The sequence below is a fragment of the Thalia democratica genome, chromosome 3 (genome assembly GCF_965202585.1).
Source record: "Thalia democratica chromosome 3, ktThaDemo2.hap1.1, whole genome shotgun sequence".
NCBI classification, from domain to species: domain Eukaryota; kingdom Metazoa; phylum Chordata; class Thaliacea; order Salpida; family Salpidae; genus Thalia; species Thalia democratica.
Window position 1 is genome coordinate 35052725 of NC_139167.1, and position 18420 is coordinate 35071144.

The 18420-nt window shown below is 26.6% G+C and overlaps 1 protein-coding gene across 1 annotated transcript; it reads left to right on the forward strand.

Moving 5' to 3' along the window:
• Positions 1–5294: 5294 nt before the first annotated feature.
• On the forward strand, positions 5295–8134 carry LOC145832210 (lysine-specific demethylase 2B-like). The gene is made up of 4 exons (XM_082939534.1): positions 5295–5661; positions 6231–6617; positions 6791–7507; positions 7923–8134. The coding sequence occupies exons 1-4, from the start codon at positions 5295–5297 to the stop codon at positions 8132–8134; spliced, it is 1683 nt and encodes a 560-aa protein (XP_082795660.1).
• Positions 8135–18420: the final 10286 nt, after the last annotated feature.

Here is an 18420-nt window from a genome sequence, read left to right on the forward strand (position 1 = left end):
GACAAAATATTAAGAGCTATGTGTAGTTGTGTAGTTTTTAAAGTTGTAAAAGGCGAAAATTGGTTGGATTTAAACTTACATAACTTCTTAAATACTTAAGGCAGAAAATAATAAAACATATTTTAAAACAAAAAAAAATTAATTCGTATAACTATATTTGAGACTCAGTTTAATTTTCTTTTCAGTAAAATTATTTTATTACAGTCAACTGCCGCATGAACTCTGTTTTCAGCTCACTGTGGATAGTAAGCTGATGAATAACTCATGTGAGTCTTGCTTAACCACAAGGCCCACTTAATTCAATCAGGAGATGGTTAAGCTAGTTAAAATATATAATTAGAGAATTCAGTGTTTTTTTAAGATTAAACTAATTAATAAATTAGATTAATAAATTAAGATCAAAGTGTCTAAGCAAATTTCAGTGACATCAGCAGTGAGCTTGTATGATATATAAATCTTTTCTTTACAAAAAAGTATAAATAGTTTTAATAACTCTCTCAAAATAACCATGAAATTATCAGCAACTTAACATGTAAAATTTTAGATAAAGTACTTGTTATTATACTTTTTACATGTCAAGTACTATATCTTGTTAATTAGTTTTAAACTCCAATTCCTTTTAATGTTAAACTGCAAAGTTTAAAAACCTTTTTTATATTAATAAAAGTGTGTTTACAACTTTTATGTTATAGTAAACATACTACATTGTAAAAGGTAAATAAAAAATTGTAAAGGTACAAAAGTTCTTTTGTTTAGATTAGTTTAATTGTACACAATGTTAAAGTATTTGCACAGACAAGATATTATTGTTATAAAAATAGTATCCAGTGACCCAAAGCGTTTTTATATATGTTTCAACATTTGTTTAGCTAAATTAGTATTTAAAAGTTTTAATAACTTTTATATAATTTTTCTATAGGTCTTTTTATTACAAAGTAACAAAGAAAAGTTAAATTATGAAATAGAAAAATCTCAAGTTCTTTAAAAAGTTCAAAAATAGGTCAAGCGTGAACAGCTTTTTTTCTCAACATGTTTGTATCATTGCATTGTGCTGTGTACAAGTGTGGTTACAAATATATTTTAGTTTGAAGAAAAAAAAGTAAATGAATGTTCAGAAAAAAAAAACAGCTTACTTAGTATACTCAAGCCTAATAAAAAAGATTGTTGCTTGAATAAGACTAATCTACAACTAATTTAAGCTGTGGTTGTAATTTTGAAATCAAACAATTTAAGTTTACATTAATTTTTTATAGATTTTTAAATTTTAGTAAAGGAAACTTGAGAATTTATTTTACTTTAGATGATTCACAGCTAGTTTATGGACAGTATTGCGTCTGTTGCAGTCTACTAAAAATCGTTTTAAAGTTTTAAAAAACTCAGGCCAACTCATGCTAGTTTGAGAGGTTTTTAAAATACTTGGATCAGGTTAAAGACTAGATTAAAATTAGAGTAGTTATTTTTGATTACCAACTAAAAAAAATATAAAAAAAAATATAGGATATAGTTTATTGAGGATTTCTTTTAAGTCTTTGATCATTAATAAAGTACATATTTCATGTTTAAATTATTTAAAAAAGTGTTTTAAACACTTAATTCTGAAGCAGAAGTAAACTTTTAGAAAAATCAACACGTTTTGCTAATGATATAAACTAAAATCTAATAAAGGTCTACAAAACTAAAAAAAAAACTATTTAAAATTCAAGAAAGATCAACATGAATTGTTTGAATTCAGCTATTTCTCAGTAAAAAGTTATGGCCTAAATACACATAAAAAATATTATTGTGCTTATTTAATATTTTTATTTACTAATTCTACTTGGCTATCAACTTTTAAATAAATTAATAATTTCTTAATGAATTTGTTGATAACTTAGATATTATATTTTATTTACAATACTTTTATTAAAACTAATTTTAAACTTATTTACTTGATATCAACTTGGTGTGATTCAAAAAAAGTTATAAAAATTTACCTAAACAAAATTGTTTTCAAAACTTAATCTAGTTAAGCTAAAGCTTGATACTTTTAAAAAATTTTTTTACATTTCTATATATCAAACTTAAGAAATAAAAAAACAATAAGTTATTTGCATTTGATAGTCTTTTTTATGTTTTAAAATAATATTTTGTGTACTTTTTGTATTTTTTTTATAAACTGTTGATGTTTTATTAATTATATAGTAATAAAAAAACTGAAATAATAACTTATTTTAAAAAGATAATCTAATTTCAATATTTGTATAAGTAATCAGTAAAATATACTTAAATCCTAACTTTTATTACCAATTCTCGCAAAAAAGCATTATAACTGTTGTTAAAAAAAAAAAAAACTTATTGTAGCTTAATAAAAATTTAAAACGAAGTTTTATAAGTGTTATTAGGTATTTTAAGTCATTTTGTTTATATAAAAGTTGTAACAAGTTTAAAAAAAACAATACATCCCAAAAAAAAGAGAAAAACTACGTGTAAGCAGTAAGCACCAGTAGGGTAGTCTAAAGTGTTACCACTCTTGTTATGCTAGGCCTATGGTTAGAAATTCTTAAAATTTTCTCGATTTTTCTCCTGATAGACATATATTTGATACCAGCTACTAAAATTAAGTTGGTATTGAGTTGTAGGGTTAATTCTTTATTATTTTATATAAAGTTTCTAATACAAACTTTCTTTAAAATTCATGATTATTTTTTCACACTAATACTTTATTAACTGCAAGCCTGGGAAATATATTAGTGTCCACTGACCATAAGATTGAAGCTGACATTAAAAATAAAAAATGTAACTTTGAATAAAAAAACTTTTATTAAAATTATCTACTACTTTCTATTTAAAAAACTGTAACATTAGGAAACTTTCTGTGTTTTCATTATCAAATTGTAAAGCAATGGTCGGCTTAATTTTTTAATTAATGGTGGCTAAACGCTTTTTAGCCAAAAAACAACTAATAAAATTTAAGCTTTTTGACAACAAACATCTTTTAATAATACTTTTTGCTATTTTCTTCTATTGCGAAAAATTGTGATATCTTTTGCGTTACGAATAATTTTTTTATTTTCGTGTAGCCGAGCAAAGAAAATTTTTTGTTTACCTGATCCATTCCTCATAAAAGCCTGTCGTAAAAGGCTACCTTAAAGTTTTAGATATACTACAGAGTGACACGATAATCTTCATCACTTAAAACCGAATAAAGATAAAAAAAAGTTCTTTACAATTTAGATCTAAATATAAACATTATTGCAAATGTATTGTTTATGTAAATCATGTTATATAATATTGTTTTGCCGTGTACGAATCCTCCTATCTTATATTTTAAATCTTATCATACATTACATTTTTGATCTTTTTTAACCAGAATTAGTGTTTAAAATGAGTTTAATTATAACTGAAGAGCTTTTGTTTTTGTTAAAAAGTTTTTTATAACATAAATTTATTTTTACCTCTTCAAACATAAGTTGAGAAACATATTTGTTGCTCTAAAAATAAACCCAAAGTATGTACATATAAACAAATACATGTTATTGTTTTAGCTTGATGTTGGAGATGCCTACTGAGAAAAACAGGATCTTTTATTCTTCACTGATCACAAAAGTTTATGTGTGCACGCAGTAATTTTTGTTTTTTTAACCTTATGTACCCAAAAGCACACTTTAAGAAATGCTACTTTCAGCAAATTTTAAGTTAAATAAAGCTATGAAAATCTATGTATTTTTAATAAAGTTATGAAGTTATTCAGAAGTTTTGTACTTGTTTTAAATTTGAATAACTCTTTGAACACTTTTAATAAACTAACTTTTTTATTTAAAATGTTATTTTTGGTTACTACAAAAAAAAATACTCGTTTTCTTTAAAGTATACTTCTCTGCTTTACTTATTGATAAATTAATACATCCCAAAACAAAATAAATGTAAAATGCATTGAAATGAAAAACATCATAGTAAAAAAATACTGCCACTGTACCAGATGATTTAATCTTTGTTTTAGCGTTTCTTATAGTTTTCTTGACAAATAACTTAATTTTAGTACGTTTTTTGTCCTTAACAACAATCTTATAAGATAAGTCAAAATTTAGACCGTAGGTTTAAATAGTAATGTAGTTTATTTGTATATCAAAAATAAAAAGAATTTTAAGTACCTCCTTATATGTAAAAAATATGTACACATCTCATTTTTTATAATTGAAAGTATCTCTGAGTACAATACTACCACTAAAAAATTGTTTTTTTATTTGCATTCAAAGCAAGTTCACAGTTTCTATACTTTTAAATAAGTGTCAATAAAAATGTTAGCAGTAGTGGGCAAAGAGATTATTATACTAAATTTAAAAGTAGTGAATAGTTTGCAATTCATAGTACTTATAAAATTTTTAATATTCATTACAAATATCAAAACAACTAGTGGAAGATAGTTTTAGTAAAAAAGAAATATAATTTCCCGAAATTAAAAAATTGACTCACAATTATTTCCCTTAATAACTACTGCCCCGACCTGCTAAAATCGCCCAAAAAGCCAAACTATTGCTTTCCTTTCGTTTGTAATGATGCACATCACAGTTAAAAAGAAAGCAAAATTTAGAATTTAATTTACACTATTAAAAAGTACTGTTATAGGTAAGCCTTCAAAATTATCTTCAACTTGCAGTACTTTGCTCGTGCTGTTTTTGATGCAACTTTTTTTCTTAAAACTGGAAAGAGCACAACACCAAGAAAGTTTTTTTGAATTAATTTGAAGTAAACAAAATTGAGTTTTTTACCACAGATGTGCAATACGAAGTCATTGGTAGTATACTTGAAATTTGTAAAAACTCTTAACATTGAACTAATATATGAAAAAAACACTCTGGAGTAACATAAACTAAGCAGCCAAATATCTTTGTCATGTTAAAATAAACACTTAATTTTGTTAGCTGTTCTTTTTATATCACTCCAATCAAAGTTTCTCAAATAATATGGTAAAAGGAAGGTCGAGATTTTATGCTAAATAAATTTGAAAAAATATTTGTAAATTTTTTTATGTTTAAGTGAAATATTTAATAACTTTGTTTTAAAAACAATTTAAAGTTTTTATTTTTTTGGTTTTGTTTACTTTAAACTCAACCTTTACTTATTAATTTTTTAACCTTTACTTTTTACATGCCAACATAAACAGCAATATGCGAAGTTACTGTACACATTACTTGTGACTTATATATTATCAGCAAAACTAATTTTTAATTTGTTATATAATAAAACTAGTTTTTGGTTTAAAGTAAACTATAAACAGCCACTTTTTTCAGAACATCTTTCATAAATTAAACCAGATGGCTAGTGAACACGAAGAAGTTTTAGAAAACCGTGTAGGTATTATAGACAGCAACCAGGAGTCTGTCATTGATCCATTAATTTATAAAGACAAATCAGAGATGCCCAATAGAGAATTAGAAGAGAATTGCCACAGGTCAGTCCGTCGAAGCCAGAGACCAAAGAATGATCAGAAGTACAAAGATGGCGTTGAAGAGCTTAAATCTTCAATTTGTGGGTTCAACCTGCAAGAGAAGATCCGAGACCCAAGGTTCAAAAAGCCTAATTTGATAAGGAAGTTAGAAAATGGAATTGGCTTCAATTATAAATTCTTTCAAACAAATGGTTTCAAAGAACCATTGCTTTTCAAGCAAAGACATGGACTAGGTAAATTGCTAATAAAACTTTACTTAAGTTTTTCTATCAGTTAAATTTTTGTAAAATTTCCGATGTTTTTATAATTGAAGGTCCTTATACTATAATTAATACTTATGTTTGTTTTTTGTCCTTTACCACTGCTAATATAAAAAATTGAAGCAAAAAGGTTAAACGTTTAGTTAAGAACTTGCTATAAGTTATATGTTTATAAAGTTTATAGTTTTTTTGGAATAAAGCAAGGTTTTCAAAAGTTTTAATAGGCAATAATAATTATAGTTATACAAGCCAAAAGCTAATAAAAAAAGCATATGTTAAACAAATACAAGATATAAAGTTTAGTTAAAAGTCTTAGTTTATATTCATTAAAATCGTTTCAATTAAAACAAATTGCTTTATAAACTTAAAACAAAAAAATCTTTTTTAACATATGTTTTAAAATAGTTTTGTATAAAGATTATAGCCAAGTCTAGTTTGAAATAACTAATATGATTAATTAAAAGAAGTTGTCTTTTAATAAACTGACAAATATTGTTTTTGCAATTATTTTAACATTCTCTTAATGAACAATATGTTTTTAGGCATGAAAGTTCCCACTTCAGAATTCTCCGTGAACGATGTCAAGGAAATGGTCGGAGGAAAAAAACCCCTCCACGTTCTAGACGTAAAATCTCAACAAACTAAACAGATGACATTGAAGAAATTCACAAACTACTACCAAAAACCGGCGGATGACCGAAAGAAGTTACTAAATGTCATCTCCCTTGAGGTCTCTGACACAAAGTTAGACGACATTGTTAAAAGGCCAGAAGTTGTGAACAGCCTGGACTGGATCGATCTTTCTTGGCCCAAGAACCTCAGCGACCGGCCGAAAGTGCAGAAGTACTGCTTGATGTCGGTTAAAGGTTGCTACACCGACTTCCACATCGACTTCGGTGGCACATCAGTGTGGTACCACATCATCAAAGGTAAGAAAAATTATTGATCATAGTATTGTTAACTAATAAAAATATTTTAATGGACAAAAAAGCTTTTTATTTTTTTTTTTATGTCAACAGAGGAAAATATATATAAAAATATTAAATTTTAGACCCAAACAAGTAAAATTTAAGTTAAAAATTGATTGTAAAAATTCTCAAAGGAAAAAAGAAGTTCTGGTTGATTGAACCTACAGACGAAAACTTGAGGCTGTTTGAGGAGTGGACGACTGGTGGGCAGCAGCAGACCGTATTTTTTGCCGATCTGGTGGAAGAGTGCCAGCTTGTGGAGCTCGAGGAAGGGAACACGTTCATGATCCCCTCGGGGTGGATCCATGGGGTCTACACGCCCGCTGATTCGCTCGTTTTCGGCGGAAATTTCCTGCACTCGTTCGCTGTCGAGATGCAACTGAAGGTTAAGAAGATCGAACAAAAAACCAGAGTGGACGCTGAGAGTAGATTTCCATCGTTTAACACTCTATCGTTTTATATTTTGGACAGGTACGTCTGCAAATTGAGAGGAAAATCTTTCATGACTGCTGAATACAGAAGAGAAAATATACAGAAGAATAAAGTATTTTCAAAACAAGAAACTGTTCACTTAACTAAGCTAGAGTTTGACGGCTTAAAGGCTCTAGTTCAATATCTCAGCCGAAACAAAACACCAGTTGATGGAATAACTAACCATAAGGCCTTGCTAAAAGAAGCCAAGCTTATGATTGAAGATCACAAAGATGACGATGTTGAATTGGCGATCACTGGTCGTCCGGTGGCATCTTGGCAAGGTTTCGAAGCTGACCTTAAGCAGGATTCTAAAAATGTAAACACCAAGTTGAAAGCTGCCAGTCAAGGTGGAGCCACCCGCAAGCGTAAAATCATTGGTAAGCAAAGTAACTTTAATAAATACCTTTCTTGATAACATTAATTTTTATATGTTTCGGTTTTAAGAAAACAAATAGAGAGATCTCAACTACTGGAGGAGAAATAATGAATTTATTCTTTCAAAAATATTATTTTACAAACTAAGTTTCGGTCAAAGACCTCGTAAGTGCTTAAATAAATCTTATTCAAATAGAATTAATTTATAGAATAATAAAGAATAAAAATAAAATAGAAATAGATTAATAATAATAATAAGATTTGTTTAAGCACTGACGAGGTATTTTACCGAAACTTAGTTTGTAAAATAAATTTTTGAAAGAATAAATTCATTAAGATTTATTGTTAAAAGAAAAAAATAGTAATTGTAAAATTAACAAACACATAAGTAAACATAACATACATTGCTATTCACAGCTGAACCAACTCATGCCCGCAAACCAGGAGTGAAGAAAACCAGGTGCAAGCAGTGCGAAGCGTGCAAGCGGGAAGACTGCAAGGTGTGCAAGCACTGTCTGGATATGAAGAAGTACGGAGGAGCGGGGAAGATGAAGCAGGCTTGCGTGTTGAGGAAGTGCATGAACCGTAGATTGTCGAAGAGGGGCCGCAATATGGAGAAGTTGGTTTGAATGCTGATAAAAGTGTGCATTGTAAGGGTGTTTTTGTAAATTCGTTAAGTTGATTTGAAAAAATGCAATTTTGTGTGTTTTGATTTAAACTGTACTTGCTTTAATTTAAAATTGAAGGTCTTTTTAAACACTCTCTTTTCTTTTGTTGATGGATTAAACAAGTAAAAGCAATAACAAAAAGCTTTTTTTTATTTCTTTAGAATATGTATAAAATTGATAGTATTCTCACTAATAGTTTAAAGTGTTAGTTGTTAATTTTAAATGAAAGTTTAAAATTTTCTAAAAACATTTGCTCATTTTTAGTTTATAGCTTGCAGCTAAAATTCTTCTGCCTCACTTGTTGGATTTGGTGTCTGAGATTACTTATATAATTTACTTTATAAGCTTAGAAAATTGCATAATAAGTAAATAGCTTTTATTTGTGAACAATATTTATGTTGTTTTATAAGCTATTAAGTGCTATTTGCAAACTAAATGTAACATTTTTTTTTTGAAAACTTAAACTTTTAAAGATGATTATTTTAACTAAACTTTTGTTTTACTTTATAAATACTTTTTAATTACTTCTAAAAATACTTTAAAAGTTTGCTCTTAGTAATAGTTTCAAAATATCGAAATGTCTTATTTCACAATTTATTTAATTTCCCAAAAATACTTGCAATATAAATAAAGTAAATTGAATATATCTCGTTTGAATTATTCTATTTACTAGGCTTTTTTTTTTAGATTAAGCGATTTAATTTTATTTGGTAACTTTAGAAAATTTTTATAAAAAAATTGAATAGTTTTTGTACTCATTATTCTAAGTTTTTCTTTTTTGTTATGTTCTATTTAAATTTTGTTGTACTTATGTTGAAAATAAAGTAAACTAAAAAAAAAAATTATAAAAAAATAGAACAATAGTATTTTTTTAAATTTTTTATATAAATTTAAAGAAATTAACTTTTATAGTCAATATTTTTTGTTAATAAAAACCCATACAAATTTTACATCTTCAAAAGTTTTTATAGTATTGCAACTAATAATATAGTCAAACTGGCAATTATATGAAGCTGGCAATATGAATCATGTTATAAAAAGTAAGTTTTGAAGCAATTGCAATATTCTGAAAAATAACATTGTATGAGCACATTCTAAATGCCAGAAACATACATATGTTATAATGTTTGTACTAAAAATCTAATCATCAACTTTTTAATAATGATTTAAAATAGTAAATTAAAGAATATTCTTTTATTAGAATAAAAGCTTAAACTTTAATTTTAAATAGTCTAATTCTATAGTACTTACATAAAATTAAATTATTACTTTCATAACAGTGTAATTTTCATTTGATTTAACTATAACTTTTTAAGTATACTAAACAATGAGCTTTTACTTTTAAACACTAACTTTGATCATTTAACTGTAACACAGGTTACGTTGAATGTTAATTACTGTTAAATTATATAAAGTTATTCAAACGGTTCGTTCGCAAGTTTTTGCAATTTTAGACAGACCCACTTTGACATAAATTCTCTTAAACTTTGTTGGTTGGCGCCCAATTAGACCTATATACAAACAAAACTACTTAGCCTATAAGTTTGGTTGTAATGGTGTAGCGCTAATAATAAGACTTTTTAGAACGTTTTTAATTTTTCAGCTTAAAGTTAGTTTATTAGATATGGCTTCTTAAAAATATTTTGTGCTAGGCCATAAAAACCAAATCTTCATTTTAAAATAAATTCACTACTTAGTTCTAAAACAAAAAAAAAAATTTTTATATTTCTTTAAATAATTAATATATATTTAAGCACTTGAACTGACAAAACTTAAATTTTGCAATCATGCTAAAATAACTGATTATACCTGAATCATGTTAACCCTGTAATAAGCTAGAAAAGGTGAAGTTAAATGACTTAGCCTTATAGTAAACTGTTTTTAGTAAAAGTACGAAAGATATCATGTTTGTTGGTGCCTTAAAATACTAAAATTTTACTAAAAATAAAGTACTATTCTTATATATATTCGCAATATATGCAAAAATAGTAACCATGTTAAACTAATATGAATTTAGTTTTATACTAAGTACTGATAAATATTACGAATATGTATTGGTATGACATTATTTTTACTAATATTATTTTATTTTCGATATAGATCGTAGTCGTATTAGAAAAATAAAAACTTTATTTTTTTACTCAGTGCTTTTAAACCCAAATTGGTATCAAAATCACATCGTTATTATCTTATCCTAGTTTTATATTTAGTATGTAAAGATCCGTAAAATATAGCCTTTATTTTGTTTTGAAGTTGTCAAACTTATGTTAAATAGTAAATTATTTTGAATTACTAAAATAAATTTTAATTGCCTTATAAACATGAGTTTTATTTCGATTGAATTCAAACACATTCATTAAAACAAAAAGTTTTTCCTAATTAACAAAAAAAGACTGGCTTGTTTGTATTTATATGCAGTTTAGATAACTAATGTTGTAGAGAATAAATCTTTACTAATCTAATGACTACAATAAATTAATGTTAGTTTAGAAAAAGTTTGTACTTAAAAATATTCTAAGATAATGCAAAAAATAACGTTTTACAGTTTTTAAACTTTTTTTTTTGATCAAACATATTTTGTTGCCAAATTAAGGCAAAATAAGATACAAACTTTCATAAAAAACAACAATAAGAAAAAATCGTGTACACTTCCTATTCTTCCATTATATGCAATGTTTTATTAACAACATATTAATATGAAGTTTTTTAGATGTTTAGTTGTTCTATTCTTTTTTTTAAATTTTACTAGACTTTATAAAATTTTGTTTTGATATTTTGTAACTAGTTTTAAACTTCAAAACTTTAGAACGTTTTTTTAAGATCTTAATACTGCAAAAGAAAATTCTTCTTTGGAACTAAAAAATTTTTGGTGTATAAATATATTTTTTGATTCAAACATCCGTATAAAATAGAATAAATGTTAAAAAACTTCGCTAAATCTGACTAAGTTTAATAATTTAGGCTTTATAGAGATTTTTCATTATTCTGTAGTTCACTCCAAACTCTTCACAAATATGTTCTCTGAGTTCTAAATATTTTATAAAAAAAAGTTATGCTATCAACTATAAACTATTTTATAAATATAGTAAAGTATGTTTTGAACATTCGTATGCCTTAAAAAGTGTCTTCGAAAAGTTTACGGAAACTTATATAGTTAATAATTCAAATTTCATTCAGTTCTTTAAAATGAACTTAAAAGTTCTTAAAAGATAGTTACAAGTAACATATACTGATTTTTTATTGTTAACAAGGCAGAAAACTATCAACGAAACTTTTACTAAATACCTTGAAGATAAAGAATTTGATTTTTATCTCAAGTAAAAAGTATGCATAGCGAAGAAAAAAGCTACTTTTTTTATTTTAATTAATGTAATCTTTATAAAACCTTTTTTTTAAACATGAGAACTTGATAAGAAATACTGCGATACATATAATTGTTTTTGTTTATAAGTAGACTTGTAAAAAGTTAGTAAACTAAACAAGTTTGACAGTATTAGTTAAAGGCATTTTATTAAAAGTACTATTTGGTAAAAACAAGGCATTTATTTACCTAGTAAATTTTTTGACTATGTATATAAGTATTTTAAAAGGCTTAATAAAAAACAAACAATAAAAGTCAAAATATACAAAGCTTAATATAACGAAAATTTTTTTAATATTTTTAACTGCATGCTTTTTATGAAAAAAATGCCCAAACAAATGTACTTTATCTTATTAGAATAATATTTGTTTTGTATAAATGTAGAAGCCTATTCAGTTCTTAAGTTTATAAAACAAGTTAGACAGTTTAGTAAAAAAAAACAAAAACATACTAAAGTTCAAATAAAAAATTTCTAAAAATTCAAGTGTTATTTTAACTATTTAAAAATAGTTTTCTATTCATACATATAAACTCTATATACGTCAAACCAAATCATTACGTGACAGGCTCGACAGTGAAATTCCGAACAATCTGGTGTCTCGTAACGAACCGCCTCGTTGTTCAGGCACTCCCGCTCATCCTTGCTCTCCCAACCCGAGCAATCCACCAGCTCCTCGCACCGGCAGTTGAAACCCATGAACCTTATGCTGTTTCTGTCGAGCCTGAGTTCGGTGAGGTTGGGGAAGCGCTCCGCGAAGGAGCTGCACTCGTTGCTTCTTATTCCCTACTTGCAACGTGCAAAGTTTCCAGGCTTTCAACAGCCGGCAAAGAATTGTATCCGAGGCGGCTACCGAAACGTGTGTCGTTTAAATCCTATATCAAAAGGTTTTTTAAATGAACGTTTAAAAGACTGTGGAGATTGTTTTCTGACAGCCATAAACCTTTAATATTTGGACAAGTGGTTTCAAAAAATTCATATTCTATGAGTGAAAAGTTGTTTTTCGATAAAACCATGCTTATAAAATTGTTATACAATAGAAAGTGTCTGTTTCTTAAAATTGGCCCAATACTATTGTTATATATGTTTAGTAAATCAAACTTTTCATTGTTCGTTTTTGGTTACTTCCGGCTTAAGTATGACTTTCTTCAAACTTAGAGGTAGAATTTCTGCAACTATCAACGGGCCTGCAACTATCTTGTGCATGTTGACAACTTCAATATTTTTCAGCCGGCCAAGGTAATTTACGTCAGCCGCGCAAGGTTTCAAAACATTTCCCGCCAAAATATTACCGAATTGCACTTGTGAAAAAGCGATTGTTTGCTTTCTGCTGCCTGACTTTGAAACTTTTACCTCGATTATTTCGCACGACGAGCAGCCGAACGGGTTCAGGCACCTCTGTTCCCGTTCCAATTTCTCACTGTTGACATACCAACTTTTGAAATCGCCCTCGGTACAGCGACACTGAAAGTTCATGCTGCTTGAGGTTAAATTTTGTGAAAATGCCATTCTGACCTCTCTCAGGTTTTCTGTTATTGTGATTCCTTTCAAGTTTTCGTTACCTTCTAAGTCAGGGGTCGGCAGGTCAATAAGAAACGTTTTTTTATGTGCTTTAAAAAACATATTTAAAAACAATTTTTTTGAACAAAAAAAATTAGGCGATAGAATATCCTTTAAATATAACACTAAAATTTTATTTTTGTGTTATCGAAAATATTAGTATATTAAACTAATTAAATAAAAATTTTAATGTCGTCCGCGGGCCGCAGTTTGCCGACCCCTGTTCTAAGTTTAAGTGGTTCGGCAGGTTCGGGGTTGAACCAACGGTGGATTTGCGCGGGAAAACATTGGACCGGAACGTGGCCGAAAGCGTCAGGTTGCTCAATTTGAGCTCGGTTTGCTGCGGGCCAGACTTCGTTATCAGCAACTTAAACGTCGAAATAAATGATACTGAAATTTTGGTGATGAAGAACAACAGCATGGTCCCGAATTCCACAAGTTTCAGTTTTCAAACCTGAACATAGACAACTTCAACAACTACAGCATAAGCAGCGTTGAGCGAGATCTTTTCAGAGAAAAGTTTCCTAACGTTGAAATTATATAATTTGCACACAACCGCATCAGCTTTTTTAATTTTGATTTGAAGAACCTTCATCTGCTGAGAGCGTTGATATTTCTCTCCTTAAATAGCTAGATAAGAACTAATACCGATTATTTTTATTTTATATTTTTAAAATTGATATTATTATTATAGTTAATATTAAGAGAGTCTTCAAATACTTTTTAAATAGAAGAGTGAAAACTGATTAATTTTTAAACTCCGTAGTTTTACTTTAAATAATTTGCTGAGACAAAAACCAAAACTAGTTGAGTCTATTTTCAATTCACCTTAAACGTATGAAATCTGTTAGCTGCAAGTTTTAGGCGCTTCTGATATGCTAATATTTTACTTTTGTTTATTTCTTAAGGTTTTACTGTTTGATTTTATTTGTATATGTTTGGGTAAGGTGGGTTAGGGAAAAAGCATTTACGTTACTTAAACAAAAAAGCTTGAGATTTCTACATGTTAACTTTACTAGTATTCTTTTCCATGCACAGTATTTTATTAGTATTTTTTAATGTTTTCTTTTTGTTTTTCATTTAAAATCAAAACGAAAATCCTTAAGTAAAAAATTATTAATTATTAGTACATACTTTTTTACTAATTAGGTTTTTTAACTTAAAATTTAAAAAGAACTAGTTTGCGCTAAAAAAAAAGTATTTTGTAAAAGTGTTGACTTCAATATTGCCAACTCAAGAGGATGTATAACAACTCAGTTTTAGGTGTTTAACAACTACTTATATAAATCAGTCCGTTAAAACGAGTACATTTTAGCTACTGGGCAGTTGTAAACTTTACTTTTGTCAAATCAAGGCTTTCTCAAGTCGTTTGTAATTTAAAGTAATCGTATGTCGTAGCTAAAATTTGGTTACAAAACGAGAAGAGACCTAGAAAAGATGCAGTTTAAATACATTTAGCTTTAAAAGTGTAAAACGTGACTTCGAATTTCTGATTATGTAAAGTATAAGATTTTGTTCCCCATCATTGTAAAAAAAGAGTCCTGATTATCACTAACGAATAGGTATTTACGGTTTTAACTTTAATAATTCCACTCTTAGTTCTATACTAATCACAGAATACTAGCTTACTTACTAAAATATATATATATATATATATATATATTAAGCTTTGTTCTAAATAGAAGCCAACATCTACCTAGAACAACTATGTTTGTATTTTAATCTATCAGGACTTACTAAATACTTGAGCTTTGCGACTAACAGCTAGTTCATACTAATGTTATGCTTAGCAAGACTTCGTGATCATGTTTAAGAGTGTATATTCACAATGAATAAAAAATGAGAAAAGATTAAAACCATAAAAGCTACGAAACATAAAATATAAAAATCAATCTATATCGAACACACTGAACACACTCAATAAGCGAACACACATCGTTCTCCATTCTCAAACTTCCATTCTCAAAAGAATGTTAAAAAAGCATGCTGGCAAAAGGTCAAAAAAGCGGCAAAAAAAGAGCGAGCCAAAACTCAACAACTGACGCGCTTATATCAAAAGCTTTATAAGAAAAAGGAGAAGAGCTGTCAGAAGAGGCTCTACAACACCAACTAACGGCGCGTTTTTACAGTACTAGTGATGTGTACAACTTTATATAATAAGAGTACTACATAAAAAAGGTTAAAATGATGACTACCATGTATCTAGTATAACCGCTATAGATAGGTTTAGCACTTAATTTGATTTTGAGGGTAACTAAGCACGTTAAGCGTGCGCAAACCGCTGAAAACATCTTATATTAATGATTAGTATATGTCAATTCGTAATTTCAAATAATGCTTAATTTCCAGACGCGAAATCATTTATCTTAAGTAACTTCAAAATCTTCTGACGTCAGTTTTTAAATAAAAACAAAAAATAAAATAATATACTTGTGCATGAGTTTATTTTAGTTATATAACTTAATATTATAATTCAGATATTGTTTTTAATAAAATTATTTTTTATTTATGGTTATTAATGTTACATCAGTCTTTTTACGAAGATTCAGCAGTTCTTTTAAACCTTCGGGAGTAAATAAGATTGCTAATTTTCTCATTGAAAATTGAAATATTTCATTATAAAAACATAACCTTGTAATAAATTCGCATTAAAAAAACAAAAAAACTGGTTTTGCGATGAATGAAACAAATTGTCAGTTTCAGTGATTCGGAATGCGCATACAAATTAAAAAGAAAAAAAAAACAGAAAAGTGTTAAATATGTAAAAAAATACACTGTGCTAAAACTTAACTATTATTTGTTTTATGCATATTGTTGGAGAGTTACCAAGAGTTTTTCCTATTATTTTATTAAACTAACAAATACAGAGTAAAAATCAGATAAAACAAGAGTTAATACTGGTTTATATATTTTGATAGCTAAAAATTTTTAACGTTTAAAATTACTAAATAACTAAAATAAAATGGTAAAGATATTATTTTAATTACACCAATAGCTGAAATTAATTTAAAAAAAGGTAAAAATCATCACAAAATATTTCATTTAAGTTTACATATTTGTACTTTATTAATTAAAGAAAAAACCGTTTACAACTTGTTAATATTTTTTTTTGTAAAAAAACAGCAAATTTTTTTCATTCTATCAAGTTTTATACCTTAGTTTAAGTAAAAGTTCTATCAACAAGCTAAAACAAATCTTTAAGAATTTTACTGTCAAAAAAAATTAAGAATTATGATTTAAAATTGTTTAGTCTAAATAAAACGTTTATTAATATACGACGAAAAACAAACCATTTAAAACAGTTTAAAGTTTTTAACAAAATAAAATTAATTTTGATCAACTATGAAAATATTCAAAAATAGTTTGACTTTAAAGTTTTAAAAAAATTGATTATTTAGTTTATTTGTCTAATCAAAAAAACAAATGTGTGTTTTACAAAACCAGATAAATCGTTAAAATATTTTTTTAACAGTTTAACATTGTAAGCGTAATTGACTAAATTAAAGTTTGGGAGAGTTTAGAAATCGCTTAAAGTGTTTTAATACGTTATTTTGATCATCTTCGGCATTTATGATATACTAAAGATTTATGGAAAGAAAAAAACAAAAAATCTTCACAATTTTTTTTTGTTTTAATAAAGATAAACTATCTTTTAAACGTCTTGAAAAATATTTTCTTCACAAATTTTTACATCAAGGTTTAATCATTATTGATTTTTTTAACTTTGAAACTACAGGATAGTTTAAACTTTATCTACAAACTACTTTACCTTACTTTTATTCTCTTAATTAAACTTTTTCATTGTTTTACGAGTAAAAAAATAACATTAATACAGTAAAAAGCAAGCAATTAACTATAAGTATTGTTTAAACTTTAAATGTACTTTTTTTTTAACTTATCAGTAGTTGAAAGAAAAGTTTGTTTTTCCTTAATTTTTAAATTTATTAATTTGAATTTTTTTTCTAAATTTGTTTTGATAAATCTTATATTATTAATTTAACTATTGAAAACTAAAACAGGTTCAAAAAAGTAAAGACTGTAGTTTATACACAATAAAACTAGGCCATCTATTTCAGTTATGACGCTTATAGTTAAAGTAGATAACGTAATAGCTAAGCATGCTTAAAATATTTTGGAAATTTAATAAGATTTTAGTTTTCTTTTTTCAAATCTACTTAAAAACGTTGTAAAAGTTTAAAGTATCTTAAAAGAGTAGAGAGAAAATAAAGTGCTACAATGTGTTGTTCATGAAATAATCTAACTGTCAACTTTCTTTCTTTCTTTTTATTTCAAGGCTCTCTAACAAAATAGAAGAAAATAAGATTAACGACTCATCACTAAAAAAATATTTTCATCTGATTAAAGACTATAAAGAGTGAAATTATTGAGTTTTGTTTCAACAGGTTCGTGAAACTTATGGAGTTATATTTAGAAAATCAAATAATATGATTTTAAATTGCATTTTATAGATAGTTTATTTTTTATTGACATACTTTTTTTATTTAGTTTGTATAACTGACTTCACTTAATTAGAGAAAGTCATCTAATACTTTTTTAAGGAACAACCAACAAAATTTGAACTAAGCTTTTTTTATCTATCTTTGTAAAAATAAAAGTACTTTAAAATTAGAATTCATTTATTCGAAATAATAATAGAAAATTTTAAGAAAATATTAATAACGTACTTAAAAATAAAACTAAAATGTTCTTTTCATCATGTCTCAAAATATAATTATAAAACGTTTTTTTTTTCTTTTAACTAATTTCATTGTTAATTGAGTTATAAAAACATTACTTTTCAAAAAAATAAAACAGTTTACAATAAATGTTTCAACAAAAATTTGATTTTAACTGATTTATTGTAAATTGAATAGTGGAAAAAAAACAAAGAGTTGTTTAATTGTAGTTTTTTTCTTTAGAGTGAGCAGAATACCCACTAAAAGCATTAAAAGTTAATTTACAAATTGAAAAGATTTGTTTATATATTAAAATTAGATTATATATTTCAGTCAAAAACTTTAAAGTGTCTGTTAAAAACAATAAAAGCTTAGAAGCGTAACTAATAACAATAAAAAAATTTATCAACTTTTTTCTCTTTTGTATAAGCTGCTTAAAAATGTTGTTCAAGTCTAAAGTACATTTTTAAAGAGCAAAAAATATAAATAACATCATTCCGCGATGGTATCTTCATTAAAAAGTGAGTGAAATATTTAACTTTTTCTCATTGCCCTCAAGCAAAACACACCGAAACAAGATTTTCATTTCATCACTAAAAACATATAACTGCATTTTATTCTGACTCTAAAATACCGAAAATTTTTAAAATTT

What these genes read in the sequence shown, in the direction of transcription:
- LOC145832210 (XM_082939534.1), top strand. Translation starts at nt 5,295, where the DNA reads ATGGCTAGTGAACACGAAGAAGTTTTAGAAAACCGTGTAGGTATTATA. An exon ending in GTGGTACCACATCATCAAAG is followed by an intron (nt 6,618 to 6,790) that starts GTAAGAAAAATT and finishes AAATTCTCAAAG; the next exon opens with GAAAAAAGAAGTTCTGGTTG. An exon ending in CCGCAAGCGTAAAATCATTG is followed by an intron (nt 7,508 to 7,922) that starts GTAAGCAAAGTA and finishes TGCTATTCACAG; the next exon opens with CTGAACCAACTCATGCCCGC.